Source organism: Diabrotica virgifera, chromosome 1, assembly GCF_917563875.1.
Source record: "Diabrotica virgifera virgifera chromosome 1, PGI_DIABVI_V3a".
In the NCBI taxonomy this organism is placed as follows: Eukaryota; Metazoa; Arthropoda; class Insecta; order Coleoptera; family Chrysomelidae; genus Diabrotica; species Diabrotica virgifera.
Genome location: NC_065443.1, coordinates 196,982,112 through 197,000,860, shown reverse-complemented (window position 1 = coordinate 197,000,860; position 18,749 = coordinate 196,982,112). Strand labels below are relative to the sequence as shown.

Here is an 18,749-nt window from a genome sequence, read left to right as displayed (position 1 = left end):
GTCAAATTTTCCTTTTTAAATTTTTCTGTTTAAATTGCGCCATCTAGCGGTAGACCTACAATTCTAAAAATAATTTCCAGGCTTTTCTCGAGGTCACTTTTGTCATAAAATTTTTTATCCCGAAGCTCTGACATAATCCGTTTCTGAGATATAGCCGACGGCCGTTCTTAGTTGGCCACCCGGTACAATAAAAAACATTCTAAATTTCATGCTCTTTGCATATACTTTAGAGAATATTCTCGTACCGAATATACTGAGCACATTCGTGTACGTATAGCTACGTAGTATCTCAGAATATTCGTAAAAGTACATTCTTGGAATATACCTTCATCGAATATACTCTAAAAGTATGTGCCTAACTCATACTTGTACGTATGCACTTTTAAAATCTCTTAAAAAAATATGTATGTACAATCAAACCCGCTTATTAGAATACCTCTTAAAGGAATATCCCGGTTTAAGGAATAAAAATTTAAGATCCCGAAACGTTTCTACTAAGCGACCAATGATCGGTTATTAGAATATCCCGGTTATAGGAATAGTTTTGATTGGCACGAAGGCTATTCCAATAAGCGGGTTCAACTGTATAGGAAGAATAATGTTATAGCCTTATAGATTATCAACTTATTATTTTTATAATAATTAATAAAATTTATGTACCTATGTACATAGGTATCCCAGACGAATTCATTTCTCAAAATTGGTTTATATGTAGGTATGGTAAAAAAGTTTAAAAATTAAATCGTATTAAAGAAAAAAAAATCGTTTTCATTTTGATTTTACCATGAGTATTTTTACATCGTTGGAATTTAAAGTTTGGAAAGAATACAGCATAACCAGATCGTAAAAGATCGGAATAGTGCAAACGGAAATGACCATTCTCATTCTACCTGCGTATGAATTAACAAAGGTTTTATGAAAATGAAAACACAAACATTAAACAGGCACAGCAGGGCATAGGCATTATTTTTATTTATATCCAATCTATGCTTGATGCTGTTAGGAGGAAGACGAATGACAAAGTATATTAGGAACTAGGACTAGGAACATACATAATATCTTTATTTTGTTTGTGGTGCTTGAGTGGTAAGTATAAAATATTTAAATTTTAGTTATAGTTTAGTTTCACTAAATATAATATTTATATTTAGGTATTATATTTATAAATTCAGCATGTTTATTTTGATATGCACATAATACCTAAATATAATTTAAGTAAGTATATATTATATACTTACCTATATAATATTTATATAAGTAACTAAAATTTATATGTACCTACTTACTTTTTAAGTAATATTGTAAAATGAACTAATTACATTCTCTTATGCAATTTGAATATGTAAATATGATAGTTGGTAGAACCTAGGATGAGATGAGGTGACGCTGAAAACATACTTCTGAGCAATATAGCATTTGCTTGTAATAATCTTAAAAGTATATTCTTCGCCCACACTAAAAAGATGTGCAGTAGTATATTCTAGGTATACAAATAGAAGGTCTATAGCACTTCCTTGGAATATTCTAAAAAGTACATTCCTGGTATAAACTAAAAATATGTGCGGTAGTACGTTCAAAGTATATAAATAGAAGGTTTATAGCACTTCCTTGGAATGTTCTAAAAAGTACATTCTTGGTATATACTGAAAAGAAGTGCGGTAGTACATTCTAAGTAGGTATATACCTACATAGAACGTTTAAGTACCTACTGTAATGTAGTATATACTCAGTATCTGCTCTGCACATTTTTAATGGTAATTACGCATATTCTCAGAATATACTTTTTCTAAAAAGTATGTTCTATGAATCTACTAAGAACATGAAATTATTATGTGGGTTATAAACAAAGAACTGGAGGAATTACATAACAGTCACTTTTCGCAAAACAAAACATTTTTTGTATTTTTTGGGTCATTCGAAGCAAAAAATTGTCTTATAAGTTTTTTCGTAGCATTCATAGTTTTCGAAATAAACGCGGTTGTACTTTCAAAAAATTGAAAAATTGCAATTTTTGAACCCGAATAACTTTTGATTAAAAATAAAATAGCAATTCTGCTTACCGCATTTGAAAGTTCAAATCAAATTCTATCGGTTTTGATTATTTGCATTGCTAAAAATTATTTTTTTTATTGTTAAACAAAGCTATAAACACATAGTGCTTGAGTGATGTTTTCAATGCATTTTCCATTTAAAATCGAACGAGTACGCGCGTCTACAAACAGGCAATTTATACGTGGCATGCATTAAAATGCATGCATTAGGCACGGGAAACACTATTTGTTTATAGCTTTGTTTGACAATAAAAAAATGAATTTTTAGCAATGCAAATAATCAAAACCGGTATAATTTGACTTGAACTTTCAAGTGCGCTAAGCAGAATTGCTATTTTATTTTTAATCAAAAGTTATTCGGGTTCAAAAATTGCAATTATTCGATTTTTTTAAATTCAACCGCATTTATCTCGAAAACTATGCATCCTACGAAAAAACTTGTAGGAACATGTTTTGCTTCGAATGACCCAAAAAATACAAAAAATGTTGTTTTGCGAAAAATCGCTGTTATATAATTCCTCAAATTCTTTGTTTATAACAATATTATCGACATCCGGATCAATTATTGCCCCAAAAATGAATAAAATAACTAAGCGAGCTTTTAAATTAAATTTTAAGACTGTATATATCAATAATCTTGAACGCCAAAATGTAAATTACATAGTTGAAAATTTGTTTCATGACGATTATATAGTGGAATAAAATGTATTTCAGAAGATACTCCCATTTTGCCACAAATTATAAAATATTGGTGGAATATTGTAAACGTAAAAAATAAATTTAAAGGAATTCAAAAAAGATATTACTACTGTAATCCAATTTATTCCACAGATAGTGAACACATTCCGTTTCTTCTACACTTTTTAAATTGGCTTGTCATTTGGAACAGTAAATGTACTAATTATATAGGTTTGACTACATGCATATAAAGCTTTAAGAAGAACAACACTAGCATTAATATATTGTTAAATATTAAAATAAGATATTATTTATTTAAAATAAAGTATTTTACACATATTCTTGTCATTGATTTTTTTTGTATAACAAACGTTACTTATGTGACATTATTTATAGGCCGCTCACAACCTGGCCTATTTCGTTCCGTAAGCTTCTGTCGTCAAACTGTCTGACCCTCTCTGCAGGCGGGACGAATAGAAACTTGTTACAATCATTTAAGCGCTTCTAGAAGGCCATCGATAAACCTTTTTTTTTATTGTTCTTTAAATAATATTTACCTTTCGATTTTTCTGGAAATAAGTTGACTAATTGTACATAACTATATAAATAGACATTTTTGGAATTAGAAGTTTAGTTGTGAATTTGAAACCGTCGGTGTACTTTAATATGTAACGGGCGCGGTATATTTTTTGAATTTTTTTATTAGATAAATTAGTATATTTGTTGTAATAAATAAATTAGATATCGTAATTTGTAAAATAAAAGATATAAATTCAGTGTTTTCATTTGTTTAGTTGTAAGTTAATAAAAATAAATAAAGTCAATTAAAATTAAACATTATAGTGCCTAAAAGATCATAGAAAAGTCAAGTCAGTTTTGTAACACTAAGAAATTACTTTTAATTTTATTTTGTACAAACTTCTAGTTAATAATATTTTCCTGTTCGACTCAAAATAATACTATAAATTTTAGCAGAATTTGTACTTTAAACCATTGGCGGTTCTAGACCAAAAAACTGGGGGGGGGCAAGAGAACACAACCGGTGAAAAAACAAGATAACGTGCCTTTTTAACGAAGATTATAGTACAAAAGTCCTGTAAAAATTGGGGGGCGTGTGCCCCCCTGCTCCGGGCTAGAACCGCCACTGCTTTAAACTTGTGGTTTCGAAAGCGGTAGTCCGATAGTCAGACCACGTCAGACCACCGGTCAGACTACTGATGTCATCAATTGCGACGTTGCCTTTTTCACTTCATGGCTTGTAAAGTAAAAAAGGTGGCTGTGCAGGCAGGTACCCTTACCTGACAATCAAAAATGTACTAGATCGTTGGAAAGAGATGGAAAATAGATCGAGTAGTAATCGCAAAAGAGACATATGCTATAAGTTCGTCCAGAATATTCCAGATGGAGATAGTGCAATCGGACGTCTTATTTTAGTTTGACATTCGCACGTCGTAAAGTTTTTTTAGAGAAAGAGAAATAGAAACGCTGTTCTTGCAATTTTTAGAAATTTGTTAAGTATTATTATTGTTGCTGTTTGGAGAAATAACGGGAAAATTCTGTGAATAGTTCGTATTAAAGAAATGTCCATATTTGGACCTTTGATGGGAGATATGGAAGACGATCCTTTCTTTGGGTAAGTAAATCGATTTTTGTGAAAGTTTCAATCACAATGAGACCAAAATAGACGGCCATACTGATTTCTATAAAGGACAAGGACCCATCATTTTACTATTGCAGACACTTTCTATAATTTGTACCATCGTTCTATCATTAATAAAGAATAAGATAATAACAATATCATACTTATTAGAGTTTGGAAAAATCTACTTTTTTCTTCCTCTGATTTTACTAAAATATCCTTGTTTTCTTAAATTATATTATCTTTAAAATTTCAATTACCTTTCTTATTGATTAGTATACGTAGTTATATCTAAAATATTGCAATACATTAATATGTTTTTCTATTTAGGTGTCATATGCGACACATGCGTCAAATGAGCAACATGATGAATTCACTATTTTCTGATCCCTTCTCAATGTTGAGACCACCAATGTTGGGATATGATGATTATGAAAACCGGGCTCTGACTAGTCGCCACAACATGCACAATTCACTAATGTCCCCATTTTCTATGCCAATTATGCCAAATTTTAACAGACTGCTCAGTGGATCCTTAGGTAAGTCATTTTGTATTTAAATCTATTTTATTTATTTAGTGTATGGCTTACATCACATAGTATTTGATGACCTAGAAGTAAAGGGGTATAAGTAGTGTGACCAACTCCAATTCAGTCCAATCCAGGACAAGGCCTAAAAAAATACGTTAAATCCGGGACTTTTCAATGAAAATCGGGCCATTTTTTAATATAGAAACTTAATATCATGGTTTTATTGATTATTTAACATTTTTATGTTGGCAATGATATTTTATGGGATTAAGCGACAATTGGTTGTAATGGTAATTATTACATTTTTGTTAGTTTTTGATGTTTCAACTTCCAATCTGGAAATCGTTCTCAAAAAAAGAAAAATTAGAAAATCAGCTGATGTTGGATTTCTATGAAAATATAAATTGAGGTGAATATAAAAATGTACAGTGGAGCCTCGATAAGTCAGCCCCCGATAACCCGGAAGTCTGGCTAACCCGGACCGATTTTCATCAGACAAACATTTCAATATTAAAAATGTATTTATTATGTTAAAACATTTTATCTGTAGCCTCTTTTGGAATGTCTTAAAAATATCGAGTTCCATTGATAAAACTTCGCTTGGACCATAATATATTTGAGAGATAATGGGTATTTGTGTAATTATACGATAGTAAAAATGACTCATAGCACACGGCTGCGGCGGTAGAGCAACATTCATTATTCTCGGGCTATCGCAAACAACAGGCACCTATTCTTTTATTTATTTCCAACTGTCTTTTAAAAAATTCTTACAATGGTCTTTTAAACAATGAAAGAGCCACTGTTCTTAAATAATATAACATCGTTCCGATGAAACTGACTGAGTTTTTTTACCTAGAAATGAACAATACTCTATACTATCTATACTATATTCTATACAACTATAGGTAAGTTAGATGTGTATTGTGCATATATATTTCATGTTATTTTAATTATAACAGACTTTATCTACAAGTATACCGTATTTTATTAATTTTTACAATGCTCCCCGGTTAACCCGGATTTTCGATAACCCGGATCGGCTGCGGTCCCGATTAATCCGAGTTATCGAGGTTCCACTGTAATTATCATTACAACCAATTGTGGCTTAATCCCATCAAAAATATAATTGTCAAACATGCCACAAGAAAACAGCTTCAGAACATCATTATGCTGATTACTTCTTACTATCATATTTGTCGAACCATTAAATTTACTTAAAAATGATAAGAAAACCTTTAAAAATCAATCCATTCATATTTTAAATTGACCCCAACGAACAAAATATATTCATTGTTTACATTGCTTGTTTCTTAAAATATACAATTTGTCTTGCAATGAAATTTGCTTTATAAAAATGACGGTGACCCACCATGAATTTTTTCGTCCCACCAATTCAGTTTCATGTGAGTTCTTAGAAGAATAGCGTATTCAAAATAGAATTTTACCAAAAAGTTGAAAATTCGGATGGCCCGGAAGCCTTGTCTGGGACGCCGGGACACGACTTCGTAATTCGGGCCATGTCCCGGATTTTTCGGGCTAGTTGGTCACACTAGGTATAAGTGACATTTTTGTATATACAGTAAAACCTGCCATATCCGGATCAATGTGGCGACAGACCGATCCAGATATCAAGACCACTTCTTTATAGTTTCTGAAACGTTTTCTCCTTCATACATTTCAGTAATCAATGCTGTCAATAACTTTTGTCGATAGACATGTTTTATAGATTCTATAATACCTTGATCCATAGGCTGACAGAGGGATGTAACATTTGGGGGCAAAAAATACACTTCAGTTCGTTATCTTTTAGTTCTTTTTTGTTGAGATGAGAGGGTGCGTTGTCCAACAGCAGGACTGCCTTTCTCAGTAGATTTCGGTAGATGCGGACGCCAGAACTGTCCAGATATGGGGAGGTCCGGATATGACAGGTCTGGATGTGGCAGGTTGTACTGTATTGAGATAACTGCAATGCTGAACTACAAAAAATCTTTCATTCAATTTGGAGATAAAGAGATATAAATGATATGTCTAAGAAGTGCTGCTTTCTATTCTATTCTATTGACTCTCAGGGCCGGTTGTTCGAAAGTTAATCAACAATGATCATTATCAAATATTTAATTACTGTAACCAACTGTCAATGTCAACTTTGTTTGGGCTGCTGAAAACATAATATGAAATTACTTAATCAATTATGTTAATAATTGTTATGTTAATTGATTAACTAATCTCATAATTTTAATCAATTATGTTTTCAGCAACTAAATAAAAGTTGACATTGACAGTTTTGGTGACAGTAATTAAATATTTGATAGTGATTATTGTTGATTAGCGTTCGAACAACCGGCCCTTAGGGTGACATTACAAAGTCTGTAGGATTGCCTGTGTATACTGTGCATGGGCAGTCCTGTACTGTGTACCTGGTCATCTGTCTTGCAGTACCTCAACCACAAGAAGGTGAGGGAAGTTTACCACATCTATAGAGGGACTTAGTGCATCATCCAGTTTGTTATGATTCAATAGGGAACTTGCACATTTTTTTTTATTACATAATAATGTTCAGTTTTGTATAAAAATGAGATTTCCAAAATTTCACACTTCAAAAACTCATAATAACTTAGAAGTACAAATTTAAAGTCTTCTTTATCTTAAAATAGTTCAAACGACCTGTGACGTCACAGAGTTTGACTATGTGGTTCAGTTTATGGTTATATTTACATATATTCTTCTTCTTCTTCTTCTTTAGTTTATTGGCCTCCACCTAATTGGGTATTTAGCCAGATCGTCGTCGGGGAATAAAGGAAAAATATTTATATTCTAATGACATTTATCGTATGTCATTGTAATAATATCATTTTATGTTTTTCCATTAAACTAAAGCTATTATTGTTTAGAAAGTATTGTTAAAGTGTAGTAAGCCTAGAATTAATTCAAACATAATATGTCTAGGCTTACAAGACTCCGGCAGTACCTTCTAAACAATAAGAGCGTTTGTTTAATGGAAAAACATGATTCGCCAAAAATGTCACTTATGTTATTTTGCCAAAATTGTATCAATATATACCAGTTTGTTGACATTGGAGTTTGATACAGTTATTGAAGGAAAGGAAAGAAGGTTTACTATTGAAAATAAAACCATTTTGTAAAAACAAATTTTCTATGAATAGTTCAAATGATCAAAAACATTTGTAACGTCACATAACTGTATTTTCTACTGACGTTTATAATGTCTAATTTAAAATTATATATACAATAGACCATTCCAGGTCACGTGACTTTGACAGTGTCGCTGAGGGTCAAAAATTTGTTTTTGGTGTTTTTTTTGCTATTTTCTCGTTTTATTATAAGAAATCTGTGGTTTTAACTACAACAATTTCAAATATTAGATATAGGGCCCCTCATAGGGGATGCAAAAACCTGGTATAATCAGAAAATCAGTTTTCTTGACCCATATTGTCATTCTGTTTACAGTGCATTGTGATTATAGTGATTTTAAACATCTCGGTCTTTAAATGTGGCTGGTATAAAAAAAACTCACTTTATCTCTTTTACTTTTACTGGAACACTTTACAACTGAACAAAACGCTGGTATTTTAATCATATTCTTAAATTAAACTATGGTTTTCTACACTTAACCTACTTTGTTTATAAGATCTTTGCCCTCCAGTCGCTGTCAAATGACGTCACCCTGGAATGGTCTATTGGTGTAGAATGTAAACATAAAACCCAGTGACGTCACGACGTGTTTTGGGGTGGCTGGTATAAGTTGAATTTTTAGTCGTCTTTAGGGGCCAAACGAAAGACAAACAAAACTTTTTTATTTTTGATACATGTTCTAAATTATGTTCTGTTGGATTTATACCATTTTCTTCGAATTTAAAATTTTATGCAAGTTCACTATTAAGATCTGCCCAAATCTTAAGGGGACGTTCAAATTTGCCAGATGTGTCTATGATGTCCAGTAGACTATGGTAATGTGGATCTCTCTTACTTTCCCATTCTTATGTCAACCAGGCATATCATATAAGTCAAAATTGGATTGTGTAGTACTTGAGCGGATTTCAGGGGAGGTAACTAGGGATCACAGACAGTGTCCAAGTATATCAGGACTATCATTGTAGACTAGAAGTTGACAACTATCCATAATTGGACAGCGTTATGCATAACTCGACCAAGCGCCAAAACATAGTTTTGAGTTAAATGGCTTCAAAGTCTTTCGTTTCTTGGTTGCTTAATGGTCGCTTAATGGTAAGTGGATTAATGTCACTTGGTTTAGTTTTGTTTTTCTTAGTAACCGTTAACGTGACAATAACAGGGATTTTTTCCAAGATAGTTTTAGCTATGTGTCACCAGAATCCGCTGTTATTTCGATATTAAAGAAATGGTGCTTGGTCGAGTTATGCATAACGCCGTCCAATTTTGTTGTATTCTTTAACACATTAAGCCCCGAGTGATACAACAACTGTCTTACAGTGCTGTGATCTTGGTGGACCACATGACCTTACTGTGTCTCTCACAGCTGTATTAAAATAAATTGCCAGTCCACAGATCTCACAAAATAAAAATTCATGCCAATGTGTTTGTGTTAACTTAATGGCTTAATGTGTTAACCAATGTATGTTTGCCACTTATGTTGGGTGGTTTCATGTTACTAAGGGTCAGTAGTCACATTGTGGGGGTGGGCATAATTATTGTGCCTGTTATCATATGCATAGCATGGTTTAGCTGAGTGTAGATCAGATGGGTATGCCTACTATTCAGCCACATGGGTGCACAGTATTCTGCTACCAGATATATCAGACCAAGAGTGGTGGATATTAAGATTGATGCTGTGTGCCTCCATGAAGTGCCGCAGAGTGCCTGTATTATATTGTTACATGTTTTTAGTTTTGCTGCTGTTTTCTTCAGGTGTATTTAAATAAGATTTATTGTGTTGAATAAATTTCTTGTGAAAATTTCTTAATTATTTAAATTTTTGCAGGGGTCCCTACTACTTCTAGAAAAAATATTTTTTTCATTTTCTCTACAATAAAGTATAATAGCTTTATAGACAATGATGAAAAATAACAAGAGATTTTAAAACAAGATATCTACAAATAAACAGTTGTCAACCAAAGGTAATGCAATTGTTTTCTTTTAGACTCTATGGCCAATACTGGAAACTACCACAGCTCCAATACTGGAAACTACCACAGCTCCAGTACAGTGATAAGCATGACATCTGGACCTGATGGTCGTCAACAAGTGTACAAAGCAACTTCTAGTACAAGAGTAGCACCTGGAGGTGTCAAAGAAACCCAGAAGACAGTTACAGACTCAATGACAGGCACTAAGAAAATGTCCATAGGCCACCATATTGGTGAAAGAGCTCATATTATAGAAAAGGAACAGAATATTCATACAGGTTTGTAAAGAAATTTATAAAAATTTTTATGGTTAAATAACGCATGCGAAGTGAGGAAATTTTCTTATTATTCCGATCATTCTGACTGCCAATGAAAATTTGGAGGGAATAATTTCTGTGGTGCTAAGGCAAAACCCGATATGTCAAAAAATGTGATTTTGCAGCAGACGAGTTTAAAAGTTTACGGTGTTGTAGTAATAGTGGACATATCGGGAACTAATTTAATCATCTACTGGTTACATGGATATGTTTAGCCATGTAGGATTTTGTCATCATATTCTTCATCGCTCAATGTACATATTGGCATTAAAAATGGAAAATCAATAATTTTTGACATATCAGGTTTTACCTTGTACCACAGGTTTATGGTACATGATGTAATTACCTGTGCCTATATTACATATCACACATCCCATTCAAAAGTCTATTAACACAAAAAATTTTATTTTTGTGTTTATCTCATCCATTGTAATCTTTTTATTTAGAAAACTGTAATTTCACAACCTTAAAAATATTTCAGTAGATGGAGTGAAATAAAATGTAACAATTAAAATAAAAATGTAAAATCTTAAATCAAAGCTCAAGACCGTTTAAACTTGTGCCTAGGTGAGCTAGTCTGGTGAAAAACATATTAGAAAGTATTAGTAATTATTCAAAATACGCAAGTCAATGGGAGCAAGATAGGATATTGTCGCACTAGAACAATACTAGGATATCTTCAAATATTAGACTTTTGAGTTATCTGCTCTATCTGATGTAAAATTTCATAAGCTATCTGGAGAGATACTAAGATTTGTTCAATCGGCTGCTTTGTGGTGTTTATGAGCAATATCCTAATATTGCACTAGTTGCTTTGTTGGAAATACCTGGGTTAAAAGGAAGATATCTTAAAATACCTTTTTATTATCCGATTAATATTTGCCTTTTCTAATCATAGTTGTGGTGAAATACCCGGACATTCCCACATGTCTTAGTCTAGCCCCACATCTGCATTATGATTTTTTTAACATATCTGTGTTTTTAAGTTGTCTTAGTATTATACCAGCAAACTTGTCCAACTATTTCACCGAGTGTGGCAAAGAAAATTTTAAATTAACCTGTTTTTTTAAGTTGTCTCTATATTTCCATAACTAAGCTTCAAAAATAAGGATTATTTGAGTAAATGTCTGAGTATATCCCCACGCTCACCTACGAATTCGTGGATGAGTCGGTCAGTTATAGTAAAGTTGTTCACTTTCTCTGGTCAGTTCAAGTTGCTCTCCGACTCATTTTACTACGAACATTTTACTCAGAGAATTGCGGAGGGCAAAACAAGAACAGATTTATGGCCTTAATGTTCTTGTATGTTATTAGGAATTATAACATTGAGTCAATTAGCCATAAATTCCTTATCGTGGGGCATACCCAAAATGAGGGTGACTCTAACATTCCTGCACAGAGTCTGCCAAAAAAGAGCTTTACTGAGTGGACCTATTTCAACTCCACAGGAAATGGCAATGATCATAAAATTAGCCAAAAAAACAGGAAAGCCATACATGGTTAATAATCTTCAATTTTCTGATATTTTAGATTGGAAAAAGTTTAGCATGAATTTTACAAGTTTTTCTAAAAATTCAATTGGAGAGAATATACTCTGGAGCAATATTAAGGTACTGCGAGTGACCAAAGAAAGCCCAAATAATATTTTCTACAAGGAAATCTTTGGTACTGATTCATTTAAACGAATTAACGTTCGAATGAATGAAGTTAACAATATTGCTCCAGCTTATATGGAACGCCCTAAAATTCCCTTTAAGAAGATCTTTTAAGTTTAATCCGACATATCCCTGCTGAACATCACGATTTTTTTAAAAATCTAAAATCGTACAAGAAAGGTCAACAACAAGATCAAGAAGTTAGCGATTAAAAAATGTTCGCGGAAATTTTTTAGTTTTCAATTTATTATTGTTTATTGAGTGGAATTTTAGTATAAATAATTTAACCAGTTGGTAATATTTGATTTCATTTTATAAATTTATGTAATAATATTATGTTTGCTGTTTCTTGAAGTTTCAGTAAAAAATAAAAAATTACAATACCTATTGCATTTTTTGCGAATAATTGTGTAAAAATAACTTGAAAAATCAATGAAACAAGACAAAGTGGCCAAGTGCGTCAAAAAATAGTGTAACAGTGGGATATGTTTAAATGCTAATAATAGTAACAAAATTAATTGTTGAAAAATAGAATTGGTGAAATACTAGGATAAGCTGAAGAAAAATAAAGGTATTTTTAAAGATTATTACAAAACATAAATACAATACTAGGACAACTTCAACACTTAACAAAGATAAATTGTATATATCAAAAATTTTTAAAGTGTAAGAGGAGGACATGTTACAAAATCTCAGTTTATTCTTATTATTTATTACTTCACATTTTCAGTTGAACTCTAAACACACTCAAGAACAAATAGGGCACCATAACATTTAAAAAACAATGCAATAAACTGATATAGAATATTTTTATTTCATACTTTCTATGGAGGAAATTTAAAACTCAATTTACTCGAAACTATGTTTTTTAAGTTGTCTTAGTATTGTTCTAGTACGACGATATTACCTCCGAATTCTATCCTACAGCATGGATTTTATTGAAATTTTGGGCCTAGCCTCTACTTATCTCCTAATTCAAAGTATACCCTATGCCAATGTGTGCTTTTATCTTGGGGGGTGGTTACCACCCCTTCTTAGGGGTGAAAAATTGTTTGGTTAAAATTACCACGGAATTGCTAGAAAACCTAATTCTAAGCAAAAACTGTTCTATAATTTTTTTGAAAACTCAATACTTTTTGAGATATTCGTGGTTGAAAATTGGCCATTGTTATTGAACCCTAATACCTTTTCGAACGATTTTTTGCGAATACCTTAAAAACTATGCATCTAACTAAAAAAATCTTCTAGTTATAATACAAAAAGAAAGATGGTAGGTGAAAATAGTTTGTTTTTTGGTACATTCTCAAATTGGTGTATTCAACTTGAAATAACAGAGAAACGGTCGATTTTAAGTGTATAATGCTACTAATACCTTTTGTAGTGCGTGAAAAGTCCTTTAAAATGAGCTATATCAAAGGTCCATTACATTAAAACTAAGCGAGATATGCTGCAAACAAAATTGATAACTAATGTATTTTAAGAAAAAATGAGAATTAATTTTAACCCCCATCCACCAAAACGTAAATTCATCGTTTTTCTTCCACAATACCTTTTATTATAGTGTTATTTCTATGTTCAAAAAGTTGGACGGGTTTAAAATGAATGGTTTTTGAAAAAGATCCAAACAAAAGATCAAATTATAGAGAGCATTTTTAAATTTTCTTAAAAATCTTCCTTTTTCTCCATGTAACTGGAAAATGATAAGAGATACAGACCTGAAAAATAAAAAGGAAATTTTATCTTAAAAAGCCCTACATTTTTGTGTAGTATCTTTTTTCGTATCTCTTATCTTTTTCGAGTTACATGGAGGAAAAGGAAGATTTTTAAGAAAATTTAAAAATGTGCTCTATAATTTGATCTTATTTTTTTCCAAAACCATTCATTTTAATCCAGTCCAACTTTTTGAACATAGAAATAACACTATAATAAAACGTATTGTAGAAGGAAAAGATGTATTTAAATTCTGATGGATGAGGGGTTAAATATACTTCTCATTTCTCCTTAAAATACATTAGTCATCAAATTTTTTGCAGAATCTCTCGCTTAGTTTGAATGTAATCGACATTTAGTATTGCTCATTTTAAAGGTCTTTTCAAGCACTACAAAACTTATTAGTATCATTGTACACCTAAAATCGACAGTTTCTCTGTTATTTCAAGTTGAATACATCGATTTGAGCATGCAGCAAAAAACAAACTCTTCTTACCTACCATATCCCTCTTTGTATTTTAACTAAAAGATTTATGAAGGAACAAATCTCTTTGTTTTTTTATAACTTACAGAAATATTTGATATAGTTTTTGTTGGAAAAATTAGTTATTATTAATTTGTAAACTGTAAGTTTAAGCATAGTTTTAAGTTCATGTACACTGTGTGTCTGACAGTAGTCAGTTAATTATATATTAATTTGACCAGACAATCAACTTCTAGGGGAACATGTAATCAGTCATCTAATGGACCTATTTATGAATAAGGGAAGAAATGTCATGACACATAAAAAGTATTACGAAAGAAGGCTACCAGCAGTACTGGAACAATAAACCGAGCAAGAAAGGATATTCCTCCGTCAATAAAAAATGAAAAGATACAAATCAAAAATTTTCATACACGAAGACTTGAGCTAACCAGAGAAACCAGGTGTACCAGAGAAAAATGATCAAAAATGTTCTAGCACTGAATTCTCTATACTTAAACAATATTGAAATAGGCACAGACAAAAAGGAGAAACCTAAAACCATTATCTACTACAGCCATACAAACTACATAGTAGATGTTGTAGATCAGATGGCCATACCACCAGTACCAAATCAGCTTCAAGAAGATGGCCGTTGCAGGCTTTTTTAATATCTTAGATATGGTAGGAACAAATGCTTGGATTCTGAATAAGGAAGTTCTTCTTCTTCTTCTACGGCACTACAGCCCAAATTGAGCCTTGGCCTCCTTTATTTTTTGCCTCCACCCTTGCCTGTCTGTGGCTGCTCTTCTCCATACACGGACTCCTAAAAGGGCTTGTGCGTCGCTGTTTACTGTGTCTTCCCAGCGCTTTCGTGGCTTCCCAACCGGTCTCTTTCCTTGCATTCTAGCATTCAGTGCTCGTTTTGGTAGCCTATCCTCTCCCATTCTTATCACATGTCCGGCCCATTGCAATCTTTGTAATCTAATGAAGTCTGACAGGGGCGTTTCCTTATAAAGTTGATAAAGCTCGTTGTTGTATCGACTTCTGAAGATTCCATTTTCCCTCACAGGTCCTAGTATTCTCCTAAGTACTTTCCTTTCGAATGTGTCGAGTTTGTTTTTGGATGTTTCTTTCAGCACCCAGACTTCACTGCCATAGCATGTTATTGGTCGAATTAAGGTTTTATAGATTCTCATCTTTGTATTTCGGTGGACACTTTTTGACCGAAATATATGGGAGAGGGCAAAATAAGCTCTGTTTGCCTGCGTTATTCTCTTCCTTATTTCTCCATCTTCTGATCCGTCGGCATATATTTCTACTCCCAGGTATGTAAACTTTTCAACCGTTTCAATGTCATCTTCATGTATAATGTTTTCTGGGACTATATTTCTTCTCGTCTGAGTCATTCTTTTTGTTTTTTCTGTGTTAATTTCCAGACCTAGCATTTTTGTTTGTGTTTTTAACTCTGCATATGTTTCCTGTGCTCCTGTTGATGTTCTACTCATAATATTAATATCATCAGCATAAGCGGCCAGTTGAACCGTTCGGTTGGTCAGTAGATTTCCTCGTCCAGTTTGCATTTGCCTAACCGCATACTCCAGTGCCAGGTTAAACAATGTTGGGGCCAGCCCATCTCCCTGTTTTAGTCCCTGCGAAATGTTAAAAAAGTCTGTCCAGTGGTTTTGTATTCGTACACATGCCTGAGTTTCATCCATTGTGGCTTTAATGAGTCTTATTAACTTGTGTGGTATTGCCAATTCAGCCAATATATAGTATAGTTTGTTTCTTTTGACTGAGTCGTATGCCTGTTTGAAGTCTACAAACACGTTGTGAACATCAATATCGTGTTCCCATGCTTTGCTCAAGATCTGTTTTACTGTGAATATTTGATCCAATGTCGATCTTCCCCGTCGGAAGCCCGTCTGATACTCTCCAATAATATTTTCTGCTAGTGGTTGGAGCCGCTGGTTTATAATATACGTGAGGACTTTATATGCTGTACATAGTAGAGAGATTCCACGGTAGTTTTTGCACTGGAGTTTGTCTCCTTTTTTATAGATCGGGCATACTATACTTTTCTTCCAGTCGTCGGGTATTTTCTCTTCTTGCCATACGTCTCTGATGAGCGCGTGGATGTGACTTGCTAGGTGGTCGCCACCTACCTTATATACAGTCGGAAAAATGAAAGAATACCCATGAACGACCATATAAAACACGCTATATTTTCCTGTCACCGTGTCACAAAAAAAATTGCCCAGTGCAAGTACATGTAATAATAATAATTACATGTACTTGCGCTGGCCAATTTTTTGTGTGACACGGTGACAGGAAAATACAGCGTGTTTTATATGTTCGTTCATGGGTATTCTTTCATTTTTCCTACTGTAGTTCTGCTGGTATTTCATCAACTCCCGGAGCTTTATTGTTTTTCTGGGCCTTAATGGCTTCGAAAACTTCCTCTATGGTTGGAGCTTCTACTCCATTCTCTTCTACGTAGATCATACCCATTTCATCTTCCATGTCTACTTGAGTTCCAAGTAGTGTCTGAAAATAATGCTTCCAGGTTTCTGTGACTTTCTGTTGGTCACTGATTATTTGCCCACTTTCATCTTTACATAGACTTGTTTGAGGTTTATACCCACTTTTTATCTTTTTTAGGTATTCGTAAGCCCCTCTAATTTCATTGTTTTTGAAATGTTCTTCCATTTTTTCTATTTGTCCATTTTCATTTGCTCTCTTTTTATTTCTACATGTCTTGTCTGCTTTCCGTCTTGAGACTTCAAATAATGTTCGTCTTTCCCGTGTTCTTCTTGTTATGTACATTTTGTGTGCTTCATTTCTTTCCTCGATTGCTTGTCTGCACTCGTCATCAAACCATGCTGCTCTTCTCTCCTTTTTCTTGTTTCCCAGGGTGGACGCTGCTGCTGTCAGCTGTGGAATAAGGAAGTTACTGATTGTCAAATATCTGGGCAAACTTTTCTACTTCAGTTAGCAGAAGAATTTCGTCAAGTTCATCTGACTAAGGGCAGGACAACATCAACGGAAACAAATCAGAGATACAACACCTCAATCAAATAATTAACGTAGGCAGTGACAAAAGCTACAATATCTCGGACATGTGATGCAGAGCGAGAAGTATGGCATCATATGACTCATAATGCAAGGAGGGGTAGATAACAGAAGAAGCATCGGAAGAAGACAAATTTCATGGCTGAGGAACCTGAGGGAATGGTTTGGATGCAGCTCAAAACAACTATTTAGAGCTACTGACTTAAAAATTAAAATAGCTATGATGATTGCCAACCTCCGTAGCAGAGATAGCACCTGAAGAAGAAGAAGTGGAAAACTGGAAACTAACACTAAAATAAAACATGTGAAAGTCATATACGTATGTAAAAAGTTTGTGTGTAGGTCTTGTACAAGCAAAATTAAAAAAGTTTGTTACTGCATAAATTGTGCTTAAATAATTTATTTAAATTAACTAAATGTCTTTTGTTAGTAGGTATGAACTCAATATAGGTTTTTTTTTCAATTAAAAAACGATACGAAAACGACTGGCGATAGAAAATTCTAATACCCACCATCTTGACCGCTCCGGTGCTTCTAGGTATGCAAAAATGTTGGTGCTTCTAGTGTTAACTAGGCAAATGTTTCTAAAAAGAAAGTTATATTGTGCAAAGTTAGAAGATTTTTCTTGCATTAGTGATTATTTATCTGGAATACTTGATATTGTTCAGGAACTTGCAGAATTAAATATAGTGATTGATGATAGTGAAGTTGGGACATTAATGTTATGTGGACTTCCTGACACTGAAGAACAGGTTGTTAATGGATACTGTGCAACACATTCAGGTATTAAAAGTGAAGAAGTCATTTCCTTCTTGAATGGTATTACTGATCGTGAGAAGTTGAGAGAAAATGGTGAGGATACAGCTTTCTTTACAAAAAATAATTTTATCAAGAAGCCTTTTCTTCAATCCACTACCGAATTCATCCCCACTTGTAACGGCTGCTTGTCACTTGTCACAAAATACTGAAATGCTTCCCTGTACTACATGTATAGAAGCAAAGCAGACCAGAAAGAGTTTTCCAAAGGGTCAAGCTAGAGTTAGTGCATGGAGACTTTGTAGGTCCCATGTCAGAAAAAAGCTGGGGAGGGGCAAGATTTGTTTTTATGTTGACTGATGATTATACTCGTAAAAATTTTGGATATTTACTCAAGTCTAAGAGTGAAACTTTTTCTAAAGTTCAAGAATTTAAAAGACTCGTTGAAAATCAAACGGGGCTTAAAATAAAACGCTATAGGAGCGATAACGGTTTAGAATTTTGTAATGATCAGTTTAGAGCTCTATTTAAGGATTCAGGAATAATACATGAAACTACAGTGCCTTACACTCCTGAACAAAATGGTGTACAGGAGGGTGCCAATCGCACAGTCGTAGAAAAAGCTAGGGCTTTGCTCACTGATTCTGGTTTATGTAAAGCTTATTGGGGAGAAGCAGTGGCTACTGCAATATATATTTAAAAAATTGTAGCCCTACTACAGCTGTTAATGGTACTCTTTCTGAAGAATTGTG

The 18,749-nt window shown here is 33.2% G+C and overlaps 1 protein-coding gene across 3 annotated transcripts in view; it reads left to right on the top strand.

The window, feature by feature from the left end:
• The first annotated feature begins 3,842 nt into the window (after nucleotides 1-3,842).
• LOC114331876 (myeloid leukemia factor) overlaps nucleotides 3,843-18,749 on the top strand; it is a 77,116-nt gene continuing 62,209 nt past the window's right edge. For all 3 annotated transcript variants that reach the window (XM_028281564.2, XM_028281562.2, XM_028281563.2), the window contains exons 1-3: nucleotides 3,843-4,362; nucleotides 4,699-4,907; nucleotides 10,039-10,302. In XM_028281564.2, coding sequence (XP_028137365.1) covers nucleotides 4,310-4,362; nucleotides 4,699-4,907; nucleotides 10,039-10,302 — 526 coding nt within the window. In that variant the 5' untranslated portion in view covers nucleotides 3,843-4,309. The remainder of the gene's footprint in view (nucleotides 4,363-4,698; nucleotides 4,908-10,038; nucleotides 10,303-18,749) is intronic.